We start from the raw sequence: 22,687 nt of genomic DNA, 5'->3' as shown, positions 1-22,687 counted from the left end.
TTTTGCCAAAGCCCACTGGTATTCTGTCATTGTACAATGGATGCATACTTCTGTTTGAGCCATAGCAAATGACTCAGGGCCCATGTTCCCTTGTTAGTGCATAGAGAAGTAGCAAGATGATTTAGGGAAGAACACATCTCAAGTTTTCATGCCTATTACATGAAAATATTTATTTGCTTGCCTGCCACCCTATATTGAGGCTTTGAATGATGGTTTTTTTTTTGTGAATTGTTTCAGGGTTGGGTACCTTATCCTGGACTGATGATGGTCAGTTGCTAGCACTGTCTACCCAAAGAGGCTCACTCCATGTCTTCCTGACCAAGTTGCCCATCCTCGGGGATGCTTGTCACACAAGGATTGCATATCTCACCTCCCTCCTTGAGGTCACTGTGGCCAACCTCATTGAAGGAGTATGTAAATCGTATGGTCTGTCCCTTGTTTATAAATTGAAACAGTTTTAACAGTTGGCTCACTGCTGTTCCAATACTGTGTTGTAGGAACCACCGATCACGGTCTCTGTCGATGTGGAACCCAACTTCATCGCAGTGGGTCTCTATCATCTGGCTGTGGGCATGAATAATCGAGCTTGGTTTTATGTCCTTGGTGAAAATGGCAAGTCTCAATCTGAGTGCTGGATTTTCCATTTCTGTACTATTTGGAAAGCATTAGAAGTGATTTTTGAGACTGGGTCTTCACTGGTTTACATCCTGGTCTCTCTTTCTTAACTTAAATGACTTTGTTTCTGCTCTAAAATCTTTGCATAACACCTAGGCAGATTGTGTTCTTTGCTTCTGTAGCGAAGGCAGCATGGTGTGAGTTCTCCATTACAGAGCCCTGGGTGGAAGGTCCCTTTCTGCCTTGGTAAAGGATTGGAGCTACCCTGTGGATTTGCCTTAATCCAGAAGATAAAGCTACTTTAAAGGGAACAGGAAGCTGATGAGGTGAAATTAAGCACTGGGGCCTCACTGCACAGTGGCTTTATGGAGGCACACCTAAGCCTGGGGAGTGCTTACCTAATGGTGTCCATTCCTGCTTTGTTGTTCTTTGAACAATGCTGTTTCCATATGGGGAACCTGGTCCTTCCTCCCCTTCTCTCTGTTCTTTTCCCCAATTCTAAGTCCGATAAAGAGCCCTGAGAAGCGACCTATTAAGTAGAGCGCTCCATTCCACCTCCTGTCACTTGAGGCCTGAGTCATGCTGCCTTTGACTTTCTCTGCTGTTGTTTTGTCTCCGGACCACCAGAGAATCCCCGAGGGTAACTTATATGGCAACCGAGAGTTCCTCAGAGTGGCTGAAACAGGCTTTCCTTCAGAAGACCCCTGCCAAAGTATCATTGTACAGTCATTTGCAAGAAAATAGATGCAGTACTTTGACCTGTAATTCAACGTGTTGACATGTTTTTGAAATTGATACAGCTGTCAAAAAGCTAAAAGACGTGGAGTATCTGGGAACGGTGGCCAGCATTTGCCTTCATTCTGACTACGCTGCTGCACTCTTTGAAGGCAAAATCCAGTTACATTTGGTAAGTATGGTCCCCCTGTCCTGGGAGCCTAAGTTTGATGTCCCATTAGCAAGATCCTTGACTGGGAAGCAAGAATGTGCAGACTAACTAGAAAACCCAGTGTGAGTAAAAAATAGTCCTTCCTTGACTATTCGATGTTCAGTTGACTTCTTACCCCCATGCCCTGGACACCTGATAAGTATCAACAGTGCTACTCACAACATTAACTATAGTCAGATGACCCAGTTGGTAATTTGCATCTGGAAGGAACTGCAGATGGGCCGTGAGCACCTAAAGAGAATGCTCTCACTTCTGTAATTGGGTATGTTGTGTGTAGGGATCCACCAAACTGTGCCAGAGAGACTGGCACCTGTGAGGACTGGAGTCTAGACCAGGCTACAGCACACATCTACTTCTTGACTCTTTGCATTCGGAAAGCCAAAGAAATTAGCAGCTGGACAGCTGCTGAGCCTGCTGTGCATAAACTTCCCACTGAAAAAGGATGCTGAGGGCTGCCCTTTGGGCCCGCTGTCATGTTTTGTGCGTAAGCTGGCCTAAGGTCATTTGAGAGTATGATTATCTAATTGAACTTGGGAAAAAGACACTTTTCCCTAGCTGTACACCTGATTTACTCAGATAAATCAAGGAACCATTAAATGAGCAGCTCTCAACCTGTGGGTTGCGACCCCTTTGGGGATCATATCAGATATTTACATTACGATTCATAACAATAGCAAAATTATACTTATAACGTAGCAATGAAATAGTTGTATGGTTGGGGATCACCACAGCATGAGGAACTGTATTTAAGGGTCGAGACCCACTGCTCTAGATAAAACATCTTCTTCATTTTTAGATAGAAAATGAAACCTTAGATGCTCAAGAAGAACGCGAGACCCGGCTCTTCCCAGCAGTTGATGATAAGTGCCGGATTTTATGCCACGCCCTGACTAGTGATTTCCTCATCTATGGGACAGATGTATGTATGCACTTCTGGAGGGCGGAGCATGGACAAGGTCCAATTCTTACTTTAACGACCTGGATCCTCTTCATAATCTTTTCCTCCCTTTATCAAATTCAAAACAAATAAGGAAGTCTGTGGTCAGTTAGATACTTATATAGAACCTAGGTGGCATGATTGGCTAGTATCAATGTTTGGTGATTTTAAGTAATTTTGATTACTGCGCTGGCTGGGTTTGTGTGTCAATGTGCCACAGGTTGGAGCCATCAGAGAGAAAGGAGCCTCAGTTGAGGAAATGTCCCCATGAGATCCAGTTATAAGGCATTTTGTCAATTAGTGATCAATGGGGGTGAGCCCAGCCCATCGTGTGGTGGTGCCGTCCCTGAGCTAGTGGTCCTGGGTTCTATAAGAAAGCAGGCTGAGCAAGCAGGGGAAGCAAGCCAGTAAGCAGCATTCCTCTATGGCCTCTGCATCAGCTCCTGCCTCCAGGTTCCTGTCCTGTTTGAGTTCTTGTCCTGACTTCCTCCAATGATGGAGTACGATCTGGAAATGTAAGCCAGATAAACCCTTTCCTCCCCAGCTTGCTTTTTGGTCATGGCATTTTGTTGTAGCAATAGGAACCCTGACTAAGATAATTGCATAATGCATAATGTCTGGAGTCTGACATGTTGGGGCTCAAATATCAATTCCATGATCTGCTAGCTGCTGAATAGCTCTTCCAGCCTCCCCCCCCCCCCCCCCGTGGGTGCTAATGTATTCTCCTTTTTACAAATCGTTACATTCATTAGCTAAAACTTTGATTTAAATTTGATCTCTTGGGGGTTTTGTTGTTGTTTTAACTAACCCTGTGTTTTATCTGCATGTTATGTCTGTGTACCACATATGTGTCTGGTGCCCTTTGAGGCCAGAAAAGGGTGTTAGAGCCCCTGGAACTAGAGTTACAGATAGTTGTGAGCCACCTTTGGTGCTGGGAATTGAACTCGGGTCCACTGAAAGAGCGACCAGTGGCTTAACAGCTGAGCCATCTCTCCAGCTCCATTGTACTACAGTTTTAGTTTCTGGAGGTTTTCTGTTTTGTTTTGTTTTGTTTTCTTGTGAGGTGGAGGTCTCACTATGTAGCCCTTGCTGGCCTGTGTAGAGCAAGATGGCCTTGAACTCACAGAGATTTACCTACCTCTGCTAGTGCTGGCATTAAAGGCGTGCAGTGCACTACCTGGTTTCTTGTTTTGTATAGTACTTTTGCCTAGTTTTGGTATCAAGGCAATACCGACCTCAGAAAGTGAGTTAGTCATCTTCAGTTTTCTGGAAGCATTTACTAGAATTGTGTAAATACTTTTTCCTTCTACGCTTTGTAGATTTCACCAGTGAAGGCTGTCAGATTGTTCACTACTGTCTGAGCAACTCATCTGGCCTGGCTGCACTTCCACAGATGAGTAGGGAGACAGCAAGTAGGTTACCCAGCCAAGCCGGATGAGCATGCAATCATCTGTAGCCTACAGGGCTGCACACTAGTCTGAAGGGGCCAGAACTACAGCCAGGCAGTTCAGACTCCTAGCTTAACCCTGAGGAAAGTGAATTGGATGGCGCCATGCATCCCTGGAAGCAGGCAAGAATCTGCTTCCTGGAAATTTCTCCAAGGTAGATGTGTGAGAGATGACTTGGACAACCTTTCACAGGACCTCCAGCCTGCCTGTGGTTGGTGGTGTCACTGACCGCCAGCCTGCTGTGGTTGGTGGTGTCTCTGGAGTTTACTGGTTTGTTTTTGAAGGTTTCTCTAGCAAGTAAGAAATCTATAAATCAATCATGACCCTTATCACTAAACATATTACAGTCACTAGATTACTGAATTACTTTCTAAATTCCCATTTCATTTCTCCAGAGTCTGTACCTTCCATATATATTAAATGCATTAGCCTCTTCCTTTATCAAAAGTAATAATATTTTTATTTTATAATCATCTAAATTAAGTGTGAAAAGTACTTTCTTAATCACATTTTAAATTCCCTGATCAGACTTCTTCTTTTTTCCCTTTCTTTTTTAGACTGGCATTATTCAGTATTTCTTCATTGAGGACTGGCAGTTCGTTAATGATTATCGACATCCTGTTGGTGTGAAAAAGCTTTTTCCTGATCCAAATGGAACCAGATTAGTTTTCATTGATGAAAAAAGTGATGGATTTGTTTACTGTCCTGTAAGTCTAGAAAATGTGAAACTGTGAGCTGAGGTATAATAACTCGGTGATGGCAAAGTGCTTGTCTAGCAAGCTCTGCACCCTGGGCCCCATCCCCCATGCTGGGAAACGAAACACAAACTCACAATGCTCTATTTTTAATGCAATACATGGAAAAGGGTTTTTGTTGTTTTGTTTGTTTGTTTGTTTCTGAGAAGGGTCTCTCTGGCTATCCTGGAACTTGCTATATGGACTACTCTGGCTTCAAACTCACAGTAGTCTACCTGCCTCTGTCTCAGGGCTGGGATTAAAGGTGTGTGCCACCACACCTGCTAAAAAAGTTTCTTTTAATATAGTATTCGTTAGGGCTGGAGAGATGGCTCAGCGGTTAAGAACACTGGCTGTTCTTCCAGAGGTCCTGAGTTCAATTCCCAGCAACCACATGGTGGCTCACAACCATCTGTAATGAGCTCTGGTGCCCTCTTCTGGCCTGCAGTCATACATGCTGTATACATAATAAATAAATAAATCTTTAAAAAAAAAAAAAAAAGTTCAACACCCTTAACCATCAAGGAAATATAAATTAAAACAATATTGAAATTCCATCTCACCCAATCAAGGTGGCTATCATTAAGAAAATAAGCTGGGAGCTGGAGAGATGGCTCAGAGGTTAAAAGCACTGGCTACTCTTCCAGAGGTCCTGAGTTCAATTCCCAGCAACCACATGGTGGCTCACAACCATCTGTAATGAGATCTGCTGCCCTCTTCTGGCCTGCAGGGATATGTGCAGACAGAACACTGTATACATAATAAATAAATAAATCTTTAAAAAAATATATAGTATTCGTCAAATAAAGTTTTCTCTTTCAGAGTCAAGTATTATAGTTCTTTGCTGTTGTCTGTGTAATACTGTGTTAGTGAGAAATGTCAGGGAAACTTGCCTGTCATTCTGTAATTTTTTATAGTATCAGTTGAGACTGGATGTTATTGTACTATGTAGCCCAGGCTAGCCTCAGCCACTTAAGTCTTGACTCAGAAACAAACAACACACCAGAAAAGTTGTTCCATTCATCTTGAACAGTGTCAGCTTTTTAATAACTTGGAGCCATTGTGTCTAAACTTACGGTTTTTCCCCCGTAAACTGGTCCACTTATCAAACCCTGGATTTTCCCAGTAACTATCGTTTTGCTTGCTTGGTTGGGTTTTCGGGTTTTTTCCAAGCCACATATAGTACAGTAATAGGAAGAGAAGCTCTCCCACTGTGAAAAGCTAGAGTGGTGTTGGGTTGGAGGTGGGCTGGGAAGCCATGCCTGCCAAGGCTGCAGACAGGCTCTTAACAAGGCAGGTTGTACATTTGTAAATCCTGTCTCATAGGTTAATGATGCTACCTACGAGATTCCAGACTTCTCGCCAACCATTAAAGGTGTTCTTTGGGAAAACTGGCCAATGGATAAAGGTGTATTTATTGCTTATGATGATGATAAGGTGTACACTTACGTGTTTCACAAGGACACCATCCAAGGTACCGAATTGTTTGTTGTACTTTTACTGATAAGTGAATTTCCATTGTAGTGAAATTGAAAACTTTCTAATACTTGTGCCGAGCATTAGCTTGAGGTATTAAAGGGTCTGCTTTCTAATACAGGATCCAAGGTCATTTTGGCTGGTGGCACTAAACTTCCCTTCTCCCACAAACCTTTGCTGTTATACAATGGAGAACTGACCTGCCAGACACAGAGTGGGAAAATCAACTCCATCTACCTCAGCACCCACGGCTTCCTTGACAACATAAAAGATGCGGAGCCTTCTGACCTGAAACAAATGCTGACGCAGACCCTGATGCTCAAGCGGTAGGGAGGAGTGGAGATGATTGACAGCAGCTCATTTGCCTTCACGGCCTACTCAAAAGATGTGAATAGTGGTTGTCTCCCAGGCTGTTTCGAAGCTTAGATAAGATAATGGATAGGAAGGACTGGAGAGATAGCTTGCCAAAGCATAAGGACCCGAGTTCAATCCTAGCACTGACATTGAAAAGGATCTGGGCATCACAGCATGAGCCATGGGTGGATGTCTGGGGTTCTCTCCCGGTCAGCCTAGTCTGCTTAGCAAATTTAGGTCAGTTATAGACCTTGTCTCAAAAACAAAACAAAAAGAGTGGCTAGCATTTGAGAAACAACACTTAAGATTGTCCTCTGGTTGGGTTGGGGATTTAGCTCAGTGGTAGAGCGCTTGCCTCACGCAAGGCCCTGGGTTTGGTCCTCAGCTCCAGAAAAAAAAAAAAAAAAAATTGTTCTTTGGTCTCCACACACTGTACCATACACACATGTACACCTGAGTTACACAAACATGCATGCACATATGCATACACATGCAAACAAAAAAGACAGTGGGTATGAAAACACACATAAACTCCAGCAGAAGTGCCATTTTCAGGTGTAGGATTTTTTTGTTTTGTTTTGTTTTTCGAGACAGGGTTTCCCTGTGTAGCTTTGCACCTTTCCTGGAACTCACTTGGTAGCCCAGGCTGGCCTCGAACTCACAGAGATCCACCTGCCTCTGCCTCCCAAGTGCTGGGATTAAAGGCGTTCGCCACCACCGCCCGGCTCAAGTGTGGTTTTTTTTTTTAGAGCTGAGGATCGAACCCAGGGCCTTGTGCTTGCTAGGCAAGCAGTCTACCACTGAGCTAAATCCCCAACCCTCAGGTGCTTTATTATGAGAGAAGCACTCAGCCACAGATAGCCCCGTTATTGGATAGTTGTAATTATTAAACAAATGATGAAGTTTGATTCTTGCCTTGCTTGAGATTTCTTTTCCCTCATTTTGTTTCCTCTTACCTAGGCCCACTGTAAGTTTCTCGGGGCTCTTGAATGAGTTCCTCAGGGTCCCATAAACTCTTGTATCTTCTCTAATGATTCTTCTGAGTGAATCTCCTCACATGACTGACTCCAGCAACTGTCTTCAGGGCTAGGGCTTCAGCTTGGTGGTAAACACTGTTGTGCCCTGGGATCCATCCCTGGCATGGCTCAAAAGAAAACAAACTGTCCTCAGGAGCCGAGTGTAGTGGCCCGCCCCTGTAATCCCAGCACTTAAGATGATCTCTAGTTTGAAGCCAGCCTGGCCTATATAGAAAGACCCTGTCTCAACAAAACAAACAGAAATCTGTCTTCAGTTTAAACTTGTGTTTCTAACTCCCACCAGTCCATGAACTCCTCAGACTCGCCAGCCTCAACACAACCTCATCATCTTCTATTGCAGTGGGTCTAATCCTTCCTAATGCTGCGACCCTGTAATACAGTCCCTCATGTCGTGGTGACCCCAACCATAGGATCACCTCATTGCTACTTCATAGCTGTCATTTTGCTACTGTTATGAATCATAAACATCTGCATTTTCCAGTGGTTTTAGGCGACCCCTATGAAAGGGTCATCCCCCACCCAAAGGGGGAAGAGATCCATAGATTGAGAACCACTGTTCTATAGGCTTCTATTTTTCCTCTTTCCCCATCCATCCACTATGCATTTGCCAAAACGCACACACAGAGAAAAGGAACAGGCAGCAGGGAACATCTGTGCCATTGACATAGTTTGCTGAACTCTGAAGTGTATATATTTATACCAATAGAATACTGGTATTCTTTGTTTGTTTGTTTGTTTGTTTGTTTGTTTGTTTGTTTGTTTGAAGGGGGTTTGGTTGGTTAATTGGTTGGTTAGTTTTTGTTGGATTTGGTTTGGTTTTTAAGACACAATCTCTCTAGGTAACCCTAGCTGTCCTAGAACTCAATTTGTAGACCAGGCTAGCCTCAGACTCACAGAGATCCTTCTGCCTCTGCCTCTGCCTCTCAAGTGCTGGGATTAGAGGTGTACACCACCACCCAGGCTAGGGTACTGATTTTATTAGACTTAAGTGAGAACAAAAATAATTTTCAACTACGTGTGGATGTAATCAGTCTTTTTCTGCCCCACCAGCCAGCTTCCAAATAATGACCTTGAGACTTTTTATTAATTGTGAATGCTCAGCCTATAGCTTAGGCTTGTTACCACTAGCTCTTATAACTTATTAATCTATGTTCTACCACATGGCATTACCTCTCTTCTATCTTGCACCTCATATTTCCTCTCCGTGTCTCCTGAGGTCCACTGCACCTCAATTCTTCTTCCTCTTCCTTTCTCTCCCTGGAAATCCCACCTATACCTCCTGCCTAGGTTTTGGCTGTTCAGCTTTTTACTACACCAATCACAGCAAAAACATCTTCACATGGTGTATCCTACAACATGTGGAATTTTAAAAATTAGAATTCATTGTTAATTGGTGATGGCAAGGGGCTGAAAACAGTAAATTCTGACTAGCAGAAGAAGGTAAGAGAGGGGCTAGAAGACTCTTAGTAGGTAAGAGCACTTGCAGCAGCAGCCCAGGGACCTGAGTTCAGATCCCGGTACCCAGGTACAAAGCTGGGAGTGTCTGGGGCTGCCTACCCAGCCTCACTGCAAAACCATGAAACCCACATTCAGTCAAAGACCTTGTCTCAAGGGACTAAGGCAAAAAAAAAAGATAGAGCAGGATACTCTGTGCCCTCCTCTGGCCTCCATGGCCACACACAACTGCACATACATACATCTCACACACATACATTAAGAAGGTAAGAAAAAATCTATGCAAATAAAGGAAGAAAGTTTGGTGGGTTTTGTTGTTTTTTTTTTTTTTATAACTTGCAAGTGTTATTTTAGGTTAAGAAATGTTTTGAAGATTTGTCTAACATGTAACGTCTGGTGACACACAGTCCAAAGATTGCCTAGTAGGTGATGAGCAAAGGCAGAGCTGTGGGTCAGCCTGTGTACTCGGTCCTAGGTTTTCTGATGCTTGGGAAATATGCAAGATGCTAAATGATCGCACGGCGTGGAATGAGCTGGCCAGAGCCTGTCTGCATCACATGGAGGTGGAGTTTGCTATCCGAGTTTCCCGGACAATAGGGGATGTTGGCACAGTGATGTCCTTGGAACAAATAAAGGTATGCAGTGTTTCATGAGTCACTAGATTAACGTCTAGGTGCTGCTTATTCAACTTTTTACATTTCAGTCGGTCTTCATTGAAGCAACTGAATAGGTAGACTGATGCCACTTCCTACTCAGCAAAGCCTTTTGAAGAATAAAATTCGTACATTTCTCCTCACTGAAACTTCTGTTTGTAGGGGATCGAGGACTACAATCTTTTGGCAGGACATCTCGCCATGTTTACTAATGACTTCAACCTGGCCCAGGACCTGTACCTGGCATCCAACTGTCCTGTGGCTGCCCTGGAGGTATGACAGCAAAAAGAACAGGCAGTCACCTTCTCAGCACCAGACGCCACCTGTCTTCCTCTCCCGGAGTGGAGACATTTCAGCTCTTAGAGCCCCTGAGTACTCATTCATGTCAAAACTGCTTTCACTCCGCATCTAGTAGACGTATAAAAAAGGCATGGTAGTGTAACGTTGCTAAATAATTCAAAGTCTAAATGTGCCCGAAGAGGACGGACTGTGTAACTTACAGAGATGGTAAAAAGAAAAGCAGGCGTGGTTTATCGGTTGTGCATGTTGCCGGGTACTTAACCTCTGCCACAGTCTATCCTATGGGACAGTACTGTTATTTTCTCTATTTCCCACGTGATCCTCAAGTTCCTGCATGAAATTCTCCTCTGTGTTAGAGCTGAGGGTCACAGAGGAGGAATGAATTGAATGTTGGACTGAATTCAAGGGCAGAAGGGAAGGGAGGCCTGGCAATACAGACTGCGGAAGGGGATAGACCAGCCGGCCCAGGTGGTGCCTCCCTGTCAGCCCAGGAGCTCAAGAAACGGAGGCAGGAGGACTGCTGTAGTTCAGCGTCAGCCTGGTCCAAAGAATAAGTTCCAGGCTAGCAAGACTCTGTCTGGAAAAAAAAAAAAATGCACAGCCTTATGAGGTGGGCACACCTGGATTCAGATTCCAGCTGTATGTGACCCTGGGCATGTCCTTTGACCTCAACTGAGGTCCTGCTTCTTTAAAGTGTGAGTAATGATGCCTAGCCCTTGGGGTAGTTGGTAAGAAAAATGGGTTTATAGTGCAACTAATTAGAAGTAATTTACATAATTAGTAGCGGCCAGAAATAAGCAAGAAGACACATCTTTTCTCACAGATATTGAAACTAAACTGCGTCCATCTTTTATAATATAAATATAATCTTGTATAGTAGTTATACAAGTGCCATAGCTTTGTAAAGGCTCTGAAGTGAGCTCAGAACAGAGAGGGCTAATAGCACTCTGCTCTGTAATAGTTCTACAATAGTTCCTCGGCCTCACTTTGCAGCACAAGTTAGGTAAAGAGAGCCCTCTTCCCACCTGCTCTGTCTGCCTCATACTAGCTGTGTAGCATTGTGTAAGACCTAGTCTGTCTTTGCTTCGGTTTCTGGATCTTTGAAATGGGTACAAGAACGTTACAAAAGGCAGCTGTGGAACGTAAAATAAGCTGACGTTCTAGACAGGACCTGGCAAGAAAATAGCACTTGGAAAATTTAGTGATGAGAAATTCTCTGCTGTCGAAATCAGTAAGTAATGAACTGGATAGATTCTTCAGTGGTTACCTAGTATAATTTGGGATTGTACGTCAAAAACTTTTGAGAGTGAGAATCAGGAGTGTTTTCTGTTATTCATGTTGCTACATAGCTTCAAATTAGCTAAGAAACTGTATCAGGGCCAGCAATATGATGGTACATTGGTAAAGGCACTTACCACCAAGCCTAATGTCTTGGCCATGATCCTCAGGACTCACCAGATGCAAGGAGAAAACTGACCCTTGAGAGTTGTCCTCTGCCCTCCACACACACTCTGACACACGTGTACCCATGCACGTGGACATAAATAAGTGTAACTTGAAAAGAAAAAGGAAGTGTGTCAGTTCCAGGTCAGGTATAGTGGCTCATGCCTGTAATCCAAGCAGGGAACAGACATGGGATGGTTGCTTCAAGTTCAAGGCCAGCCTGGGCTACATAGTGAGTTCTAGGCCAGCCAGGAGTACGTAGCAAAATCCTGCCTCACCAAGGAAGGAAGGAAGGAAAGAAATCAATTCCTAAAGTATTTCCTAATTTTTTATTGGTGTCCTTCTAAGGTGAAATTTTAAATTAATTGATTATATTAGCTTTAATTTCTCACTACTGGGAAAAATACCAAAGAACAAATCTTTATTTCTAGATAGGCTTGACTTTTGAGAGGAGCATAAACTCCTGTAATAACTAATAACTATTTGTCCAGTCTAGAAGGCTCTGTTACTGCCTTTCAAAATGTGTATTATAGCAATATCTTTGTAAATAGAAAGTTTCATTATTTAAACAAAGTATTTCCTTTTACCAAGCCTAGCTCTATGCAGCAGCTTTGCAAAGCACTTTGCCTTTGTGGACCTCAGGACTTTGTCTTTGTGACAGATGAGGCGGGACCTGCAGCACTGGGACAGTGCTCTACAGCTGGCCAAGCGCCTGGCTCCTGACCAGATACCCTTCATATCCAAAGAGTATGCCACCCAGCTGGAGTTCACGTGAGTCCCCGGCTCTAGCGTCTAATCCGTGACTGATTGCTGCGTGTCTACAGTTCCAAACTGTCAATTGGTTAGGCTATTCTTGCGGGGGTTGGGGGGGGGGAGTGTTGAGACAGGGTTTCTCTGTGTAGCCCTGGCTGTCCTAAAACTCTGAGATCCACCTGCCTCTGCCTGCTGGGAATAGAGGCGTGCACCATCGCCACTGCCTGACAAGGCCATTCTTTAATAATGGTGGGGGCAGGGGTCCAGAAAATATTTTATTTATCCAATGATGTCTCATTTTTGTACGTGCCCATTTTCATCTTCAGCATTAAAGTCCAGCAGTAAAGTTTGAGTCTAAGATTCCCCCCTGCCTTGTTTAGAGTCTAAATATTGTGAATGATGTTCAGCCAGCTGCAGTATGCAGAGAATCAGGGTGATACACTGGGTTTTATGTCCTGTGCTCGTGATTCTGAGCTCTTTTTAACATTTGGAAGATTTTCTGTGTCACTTACAGGCAGAGCACAAAACTTTGAAGTTTGGTCTGTATCTTGATCTGGTTGTGCTGAATGCCTGAGACTAGAGGATTTATCAAGATCAGAAATCTCAGGTTGGAGAGACAGCTTAGTAGTTAAGAGCACTCCTTCAGAGGACCCAAGTTCAGTTCCCAACACCCACGTTGTTTGGCACACAGTCACCTGTTAACTCTGGCTCCAGGGGATCCCTCTCCTCTGGCCTCTGCAGTTATCCACACACATGTGCACATGCTCACATACAATTCAAAATAAAGCAAATCTTTTAAAAAAAAGAAACTTCTCACAGCTGTAAAGACTAGGGAGCTCAAGTCGAAGGCACCAGCATTTGGGTAAGGCTTCTTCTTGCATCCTTACACCATGGAAAGCTGAAAAACAGGAGAGAGCATTCCCTTCCCCTTGAGCCCTTTAATCGTGGCCCCAGTGACTTAAGTTCCTACCTCCCCAGGCCCTCACAGCAGCAGGTAAGTTCCGACATAGGGAGGGCAGGAGGCAGCTTCCACCTGTAACTTAAAAGTTGTAGAATGTTTCCTTTCGTGAATTGAGTCACTCTGGGATGATGACAGTCGAGGCAGAAGCTTCCCGTAAACAGGTGGTTTTGAGTAATTTAGAATGTTCTAGTAGTCTTTGTTTGCTTGTTTTTGTTTTTCAAGACGGTTTCTCTGTGTAGCCTTGGCTGTCCTAGAACTCGCTATGTAGACCAGGCTGGCCTCAAACTCAGACAGATTCACCTGCCTCTGCCTCCCGAGTGCTGGGATTAAATGCAGTCACCAACATCGCCCAGCTGTTCTAGTATTCTTGATTGTGAAGCCATCTTAGCTGCCAACATGCTTACCTGACAGACTCCATCTTTCTTTATTTCAGTGCTGCATAAACATAATTTTAGGAGTATTCGTCAGTTTTAAATGAATGTCCAGTTATGGTCACTGCCCCCAAACACGTAACTATAGCTAAGTCATTTGTTTTCAGACATAAACTCCCACAGGTACCAACAGCACCATCCCAAATCCAAAATATTAGCATACTGAAAAATGCTAGTCTATGGTTATCTTTACTTTTTAAAAAACTTTTTATTGATTCTCTGTGTATTTCACACCATGCATCCTGATCCCATTCATCTGCCCTTACAGTACCCTGCCCCCAAATAAAACTTAAGGGAGAAACAAAAACAAACAAACAAAGAAGTCTCATCCTGGAAGCTGTAGTGTGGCTCAGTGAGTCACACAGTGTACCCTTGAGTCTCTATGTCTTTACTTGCCAGTGTTCATTGCAGTGAGTCATTGGTCTCTCTGAGGCCTCTGGCTTCTGCTGGGCCCTCACTGGGACTCCTCTTGGATATCCTGTTGTTGCCCTGTGTCATGGAAATCCTGCAGCTTTGGGTCTGCAGGTCTGGCCCCTTCACATGCTCCAGAAGTTTATAAATGAGGTCAGTGTTGGAGTGGGCCAACCCATAGCCCCGGTTCTGGGCCTGGGTGGTAGCTGGGTTGGTCAGCCTGCCAGCTTTCCCTCATTGTGACCACTAGGGTGTGCTCTCCAGCACTGCCCTTGCTAGCTCACCCACTGCAGCAGGCAGCCCAGGCTGGGGCCAGTTCTCCAACTCTCAGACCCTCAGCGTGGCTCACTCACACCCACACCTTCAGGACCAACCAGCTCTACTGTTTTGCCCAGGCGGGGTGCAGGGCCTGCTTTCCAAGTGCTGCAGTTGGTGAGGGGCAGGGCCAGCTCTCCCACTCTCATGCCCCCAGATATATGTAACCATTTTTACATAATTCTGCATGATGTTCATACAATGGATTCATTACTGATATTGTCACACAAATTTTAGTTGTACCAATTATTATACCAAAAAGTAGTCTTTTATTTCTAATCAGGAAGCCTCATTGAAAACTTGTATTCTGGGGGCTGGAGAGATGCTGAGTGGTTAAGCTCACTGCTGCTCTTCCAAATGATCTGGGTTTGGTTCCCAGTACCCAAGTCAGATGGTTCTCAACTGGTCCAGAGGATGGGGTGCCCTTCTCTAACCTCCCCAGAAACCTGCACACATGTGACTAACCCACACGTACATGTTAATAAAAAAATAAATCATTTTCTATTCTTCAGGTAAAAGCTTATTGGATATATTTCTCCTTGGTCATTTTTTATTTAAATTTTGCTACATTTTCCCCCTTAAAAAGTAAATCCATGAAGCTGGAGAGATGGCTCAGCAGTTAAGAGTGTTTGCTGCTCTCAACAAGGTCCTAGGCTCAGTTCCTAGCACCCACATCAGGTGGCTCATAACCATCTGTAAATCCCGCTCTTGTGGGGGATCTGATGTCTCTGACCCCTGTGGGTCCCTGCACATACCCATATACACATACACAAAATTTTAAATTATTTTAAAAATTAAAAAATATATGCAATGAACCCAAGGGCTAGGGTGTAATTAAGTGGCAAAGTTGCTTGTTTAGCTTGTGAATTAAAAACAAAAGTGTCCATATATCAAAATGAGCATATTGGAAACTTAGTACGTAGCACAGAGACCAGGCCCAGGGCCATGACCCTCCATCTCCATCTAAGAGAAAAGAATGACCCAGTGTATAACTTGTCAGCACAAACATCTCTGAAGGCCCTTAGACCATTCAGAAGATTGATTTTTACTTCTTTCTGAGATTTTGTTTGTTTGTTTGTTTGTTTGTTTGTTTGTTTTAAGCAAACTCTCCCATGTTACCTGACTGCTAGGGCAGTGGGCAGTCTCTGCTTTGGTGGTGGCACGTACGTGACCATGAAGCTTTCAATGTTCTTTGTGTGTACTCGCACCCCTGACCTAACACACCCAGCCCCTAACTGTTCAGAAAGTGTCCCCGATGATAACCTGGTGTATCTTTTCATCAAGCACCCCAGGAGCCAGCACCCACTGATCTCGACCCCCAAGGCTCTGCCTGTCAGTCCCCCAGGTTTCATTAGGCATCCACAACCCCGATTGTGTCAAAGCAGGACCGCTCTGTCAAGCCTAGGGAGATTTAGCTCTCCAGTGGGGGTTATACTGGCGAGCTGGATCCCGGTGAAGAGTCCAGAATGAAATAATAGTAAAGTGGGTGAGCTAAAAATAGACGGAGAGCTCCAGAATCTTAATTTGGCATCTCCTAATTGAGCAGGATCCTGAGCAAGGAACTGTAATTCTTCTTGTCAGGAGGTGTCCCTAGGTGGGCTGATATAATTGGACCCAAATTAGACATTCCTACTCAGGAAATTGCTGATTGTGAACCCCTGAGCTGAGGGAAGGAAGTCTTCAATCAGTAGCCAGCTTCCCTCCCGAAGCCTTTTTATCCGTCGGTAGATGGAGAACCTGAGCAGCCTCACAGGACCCGAGTCATCCGCCTGAGCTGACGGACGAAGGGCGCTTGAGTGGCTCCTAATGCCGTTTCAGTGCTCACCGACTACAGTGCAGGGGTGGTTGCTCAGAGGAAGACAGAGCTCAAATGAAAGGTCTGTGCAAGTCACTGTGCTGAAAAAATGAAGATAGCTAAGACTGTCAGACCAGAGCCTCTTAGACTTTACCCATTTGCAACCCCATCTTTGCCTGGGAAATTTTTGTGCAACCCCAAATCTATAGGTCTGTATAATAGAGATCAAACCTTTGCTGTTAATTCATAAAGAAATCTATATATTTGTTTGTTTGTTTGTTTGTTTGTTTGTTTTTCGAGACAGGGTTTCTCTGTGTAGCTTTGCACCTTTCCTGGAACTCACTCTGTAGCCCAGGCTGTCCTCAAACTCACAGAGATCCACCTGACTCTGCCTCCCGAGTGCTGGGATTAAAGGCATACGCCACCAACGCCCGGCCAAGAAATCTATTTTTTTTTTAAAGAAATCTATTTTTAAATAATTCTTTGGGGAGCTGGAGAGGTGGTTCAGTGGTTAAGAGCATTGACCGCTCTTCCAGAGGTCCCAAGTTCAGTTCTCAGCACCCACGTGGTAGCTCATAATCATCTGTACTGAGATCTGGCGCCCTCTTCTGGCTGCAGGCACACATGCAGACAGAACACTGTATACATAATACATCTTTTTAAAAAGGAAACAATTCTTTGGGACTAGAGATGCGGCTTCATGAGTACAGTGCTTGCTGTTTGAGCAGGAGGACCTGAGTTTGAATCCCCAGCACCAGGTTAAAAACAGCCAGGCAGTGTGGCACCTGCCAATGATCCCAGATGGGAGGTGGGGGCATCCCAGCCGGTTGATGAGCTCCAGGTTCAGTGGAAGATCCTGTGCAAACACAAGGTGGCGTGTAACTGAAGGTTCTCCTGTGTCCCACCTGGCCTGATGTCAGGACAAATCTCTCTCACCCGCCGGTCCTGCAGCCACTCAGACCTAAATAAACACACAGAGGCCAATATTATTTTTAAACTATGGCCATTAGCTGAGACTTCCTACTGACTAGCTCTTACACTTAAACTCAGCCCATTTCTGTTACTCTATATGTTGCCACATGTTCTGTGGCTTTATCTGTGTGCCATTACATGCTGCTCTCTGGATGGCAGGCTGGCATCTCCTGACTCAGCCTTCCTCTTCACAGAATTCTCTTTGTCTTCTTATCCTGCCTATACTTCCTGCCTGGCTATTGGCCAATCAGCATTTTATTTATCAACCAATCAGAGCCACATATATTCACAGCATACAGAAAGACATTCCCATCAGTGGAAGGCTAGAGAGATGACCCCACAGTCCAGAGTACTTGCTGTTCTTGTAGAGGACTGAGGACCTGGGTAAGGTTCCCAACTCCCGCATGATGGTGTGACCACAGTTCCAGGGGATACAATGTCCTCTTCTGGCATCTAGGTAACAGGCATGCATGCCTATCCATATGTAGGCAAACACTCAGACACATAAATACTAATATTTTTTTAAAAAAATAAGGTGGATAACAAAAGAGACAGATGCCTGACATTACTCTCTGGCCTTCACACATGCATACATGGTCACATGCACGTTCATGCTCAGGGGTGCACACATGTATGCACACACACAATTCTTTGGTGTATATATAATCTTACCATTTATTAAAGAAGGAAGCAGATTTGAATACTAATAAAATGTATGTGCTTGTTTATTTTTTTTGCAAAAAAATTTAATTTCCTGGACATTCCATACTGTAAGGCATAGGGCATTGTCTATGTTTTTCAGAGTTTATTAATACTGTGATCTTATATTGTTAATGCTTTACATAAATGCAGAGTACAAACACTAGAAATATGTTTCAACAGTCATTAGAAATTCTGTCCTAATCCCAAGCCAAAATCCAATGAATGATTTTTTTTTTTTGAATGAAACTCAAGTCAACAACTTAGCAGTTTTGAGAGTAGGAGAATGGTAAGGGTTGTTTTGCACAGTTAAACCCTGATTAAACTGTAGTTAAGCCATCCTGGTTCCGTGAGAGCAGAGGACTGTATGTCTAGTAAAAACACGGCAGATTATAACGTGTAGTAGTTCGGGCTCTAAGGCAAGATGCTTCAAGCAGCTTCATTGGCGTCGTGTGTGTAGTGTGCGCAGTGCGGTGTGTTCAGAACCAAGGCAGCAGCCATGTGACATGAATGAGCCCTGCCAGAAGCACCTCGGATCTTTATGTGTTTGATTCTGAGTTAATTTTTTATTGCTTTTACTGTATCAAATGGTTCTGTGGCACCCACCCTCAGCTATGGGGCCATGACCTTCAGTTGAAGAAGCTGGTTGTAGATTTGTAGGTCTGTGTTATGTTCAGTCCCGGAACTATTATTGTTGTTGTTCTGGATCTGCAGTCTACCCAAAGACCATGTGTTGAAGAGGCGGTTTCCAGCCTGTGACATCAGAAAGGTGGCATCAAAAACTTTTAGGAGGTGGACCTAAGTATAAGGAGGTTAAGTCATCAGTGCCCTGAAAACCACATTGGGTCCTGGACCCTCCTCTTCCTCTGCTTCTTGGTCATGAAGTGGGCCGCTTTGCTCCACCGTGTACCCCTGCCGTGATACTCTTCTCTGTCACAGGCCCAATACCATGGGTCAAGTGACCATGGATTGAAACCTCTGAAAACTGTGATCCAAAATAAATGTATTTTCCTCAGCTATTTTGTCAAGTAACTCAACACGTTAGCACAATTATATTATAGGCAGTCCTTGAAACAAGTCATTTATTTATGTGTATGTGTGTGTGCATGCATGTGGGTGGGTGGGTGTGTATGCACATGCCTAAGGATGTACATATCCCACAGTGCACATGGGGTGGTTAGAGAACAATGTGTACAGTCCGTTCTCTCCTTCCACTGTGGGCTCTGGGGATGGAGGTCAGACCAAGAAGCGTGCGTGGCAAATCTGTTTGCCTGCCTCATCATCTTAGCAAGCCCACATGGCAGCCTCTTGGCCAGAGTCCTCCATCCTGTAGTGACAAATGTGCCTCTCCACACCTACCTTTCTTAAAGTGACCCAGATTCTTTTCTTTATGTATAGTTCATTTTCCGTCATTGTGATACTCTGTTGGTATGATAATTGCACTATTTTGAAAAGTAATTTGATCTTTTAAAATTTTTTTTATTACGTTGTGTGTGTGTGTGTGTGTGTGTGTGTGTGTGTGTGTGTGTGTGTACGTGCACATCATGGCACATGTGAGGCTCATAGGCCAACTTGTAGGAATCACTTTTCTCTCTGTACCATGTGGGTCCCAGGATTCAAACTGAGGTCAGGCATGGCAGCTAGTGTCTTAACTGCCTTAACTGCTGAGCCATCTCACGGACTTCCACCCCAGATTCTTGCAGAGTACATTCTTACAAATATTGGGCATTTGGAAAAAAATAGATTTCTGTAACTATGTGATTGTCATTTGTGCCCTAAAGGAAATAATTAAAAGTAACCCATAAAATGCACTGTAGCTTCCTGACTTATCATGCTGTACGTGCCTTATGGCACAACCCAGACTGTTTTTAAAGTGAGGGGAGGTCAGCTGTGGTGATATTGTGTCCCCCAATATATTGTGCACCCTAATAAACTTATCTGGGGTCAGAGAACAGAACAGCAACCAGACAGATATAGAGGCCAGAAAATGGTGGCACACATGCCTTTAATCCTATCACTTGGTAGGCAGAGATCCATTCAGATCTCTGTGAGTTCAGAGCCACACTAGAAACAGCCAGGCATAGTGACTCACGCCTTTAATCCCAGGAAGTGATGGCAGGAAGCAGAAAGGTATGTAAGGCTTGAAAACCAGGAACTAGAGCTGGTTAAACTTTTAGGCTTTTGAGTAACAGTTCAGCTGAGATCCATTTGGATGAGGATTCAGAGGCTTCCAGTCTGAGGAAACAGGATCAGCTGAAGAATTGGCAAGGTGAGGTGGCTGTGGCTTGTTCTGCTTCTCTGATCTTCCAGCATTCACCCCAATACCTGGCCCTGAGTTTTTTTTATTAATAATACTTTTTTTTTTTTTTTTTTTTTGGTTTGGAGCAGAGGACTGAACCCAGGGCCTTGCACTTGCTAGGCAAGCGCTCTACCACTGAGCTAAATCCCCAACCCTTAATAAGACCTTTTAAGATTCATGCTACAGGCCAGGTGGTGGTGGCGGCAGCAGTGCACGCCTTTAATCCCAGCACCTGGGAGACAGAGCCAGGCGGATCTCTGTGAGTTCCAGGGAAAAAAAGGCTCAAAGCTACACAGAGAAACCCTGTCTCGAAAAACAACAAACAAACAAACAAGATTTATGCTACAGCATGCTGCTCTTTGAATGGGTGCCAGCATCCATGTTGTATGGTCTCTTTCCTTGAGCATAAGCCACATGGTAACAAAGAGTATCTTTAAAGTTTTGTGTGTAGCTAAAAATCTTAAATATGAATTAATTCAGTGTGTTTTTTTTTCTTTCAGGGGTGATTATGTAAATGCTTTGGCTCATTACGAGAAAGGGATCACAGGTGATAATAAGGTAACCTTACATAAATAACAAATGTCTCTAATGCTCCAGGAGTGTATTTTCTGTTTCATTTTAAAATCCAGGGCTTATTTGCATTGTAGTTATTCAATAGCTATTAGGTGAGTCTAATTGTCCAGCTTATTAACAACCTTACAAGAATGTGCTTAAGTTACTTTAAACTCACAAAACTAAAGATGGCAATATATTTGTATTTATTGCATCTGTTTGCCATTACGTCCTAGATATGAGCTCCTAATTAAGATTGGAAGTAAAATTTTTATTTCATCTCATTTATAGGCCAATATAGTTGAGTGAGAAAATCAATTAGATGCTTTTAAAAGATTGAAGGAGAGTCATGTGCATTGATTTGGAAAGGCCATGGGGGGGCGCCACAGCTTTGCACACAATAGAACCAGCTTGATCTTTACCTGTTGATTTATTTTTTAAATCCATATTATGCCCATATGTGTCACAGGCCAACTATGATTTCATAAGGGTTTACCCGTAATCGCTTTGGACTGGAGAGATGGCTCAGTGGTTAAGGCACCGGCTGCTCTTCCAGAGGACCCAGCTTCAAGTCCCAGCAACCACATAGTGGCTCACAGCTGTTCTTAACTCCAGGCACATGTGGTACACAGACATACATGCAGGCAAAACACTCATACATATAAAATAATACAAATTTTTGATTAAAAATTATATATATATTTACTTATTGATTGTGGGCTGGGAGGAGGGGACATGCATGCCACTCCCTAAAGGTGGTTGTCAGATGACAGCTTACAGATATCGGTCTCTCCACCATATCGGTTCCAGGGATCGAACGCAGGTCCTTAGGTTCGATGGCTAGTGCCTTTACTCACTGAGGCACCTCACCAGCCTGCTGTTAACATCGTCTTTGTTTGGTTCCATCTGCTTTGGTCCATTCTTTACAAACAGTAGCAGCTAGCTAATAGGGAAGAAACAAGACATTACCGCCATCACAGAAAGTTCTAGTGGACGGGCTGCTGGAGACAGAGCCCAATCTGACAGTGAATTTCACTAGAAAAGATTAGTCACTTGAAACGTTCTTGCCAGGTATGGTGGCACATGCCTGTAGTCCTCGCAGTTGGGAGGCTGGGGCAGGAGGATTGCTCCGAGTTCAAGGCCAGCTTGAATTACTTAACAATTTTACAGTTAGCCAGAGCTGCTTAGAGAAACCCTGTTGCAAATATGACAAGTTTATGTTGTCATTAATGACTTGAACAGTTCTAAGTGAAGTTATATGTCATCCTACCTAGTACTGACATCTTTAGTTTGATTAATGATTCCTTCCTTAATTTTATGTATAGCATTTATGCTATAATAACCAATATATTACTTCTAGATATAATATCATACCAAGAGGTATAAATCAAGGCATCCTCACAAGGAATAGCAAAAATTTCCTGCTAAGTATAAAAACCTCTGAGAAGAAAAAATAACTTTATTAGTTGATTTTTTTAAGTGTTAATTTCAAAATTGTGAGAGTTTCTTAAAATGATAGGTGAAAGCCAATCTTAAAACGGTAAGTGAGAGTAAGTCTTAAAATAATGTATGAGGGTAAATGAACTTGGCTGGCTGAAGTTCATTGTGGTGAAAGCCTTTGCCCTGTCGTCGCAGGAGCATGACGAGATATGCCTGGCCGGAGTGGCTCAGATGTCCATACGAATGGGAGACATCCGTAGAGGGGCTAACCAAGCCCTCAAACACCCCAGCAGGGTCCTGAAAAGAGACTGTGGAGCCATCCTGGAGAACATGAAGGTACTCCTTTGCCTTCGTAAATACCTGTGTGGTCAGGTCATAACCAACTTAGTGTCTTGCATCCCCTTTATTGTAGCAATTTTCAGAAGCAGCCCAGCTGTATGAGAAAGGCCAGTATTACGACAAAGCCGCCTCGGTCTACATCCGCTGTAAGAACTGGTAAGGGCTGGCCACAGTTGGTTTCTGGGTAGATTTGGAAAGGGGTCTGTCTGGACCCTCCCCACTTGTCTCTGCCACTCTTCCTGTCTGGTCTGTCCCCTCATGTGGTTCTGCCTTGCATCTCTGTTATTGCACAAGTGAGTTCGCATCCATAGTCGCTTCCCAG

At 43.9% G+C, this 22,687-nt stretch overlaps 1 protein-coding gene across 3 annotated transcripts in view; it reads left to right on the top strand.

The window, feature by feature from the left end:
* Wdr19 (WD repeat domain 19) overlaps nucleotides 1-22,687 on the top strand; it is a 70,753-nt gene that overhangs the window by 21,070 nt on the left and 26,996 nt on the right. For all 3 annotated transcript variants that reach the window (XM_036200890.1, XM_036200889.1, XM_036200891.1), the window contains 13 exons: nucleotides 238-410; nucleotides 498-612; nucleotides 1,416-1,522; nucleotides 2,358-2,480; nucleotides 4,504-4,653; nucleotides 6,007-6,154; nucleotides 6,278-6,482; nucleotides 9,478-9,637; nucleotides 9,818-9,928; nucleotides 12,060-12,169; nucleotides 20,535-20,592; nucleotides 22,222-22,362; nucleotides 22,439-22,521. In XM_036200890.1, coding sequence (XP_036056783.1) covers nucleotides 238-410; nucleotides 498-612; nucleotides 1,416-1,522; nucleotides 2,358-2,480; nucleotides 4,504-4,653; nucleotides 6,007-6,154; nucleotides 6,278-6,482; nucleotides 9,478-9,637; nucleotides 9,818-9,928; nucleotides 12,060-12,169; nucleotides 20,535-20,592; nucleotides 22,222-22,362; nucleotides 22,439-22,521 — 1,684 coding nt within the window. The remainder of the gene's footprint in view (nucleotides 1-237; nucleotides 411-497; nucleotides 613-1,415; nucleotides 1,523-2,357; nucleotides 2,481-4,503; nucleotides 4,654-6,006; nucleotides 6,155-6,277; nucleotides 6,483-9,477; nucleotides 9,638-9,817; nucleotides 9,929-12,059; nucleotides 12,170-20,534; nucleotides 20,593-22,221; nucleotides 22,363-22,438; nucleotides 22,522-22,687) is intronic.

The sequence above is a fragment of the Onychomys torridus genome, chromosome 10 (genome assembly GCF_903995425.1).
Source record: "Onychomys torridus chromosome 10, mOncTor1.1, whole genome shotgun sequence".
NCBI lineage: Eukaryota > Metazoa > Chordata > Mammalia > Rodentia > Cricetidae > Onychomys > Onychomys torridus.
The sequence above is the reverse complement of the archived record's forward strand: the minus strand, read 5'-3'. Positions and strand labels throughout refer to the sequence as shown.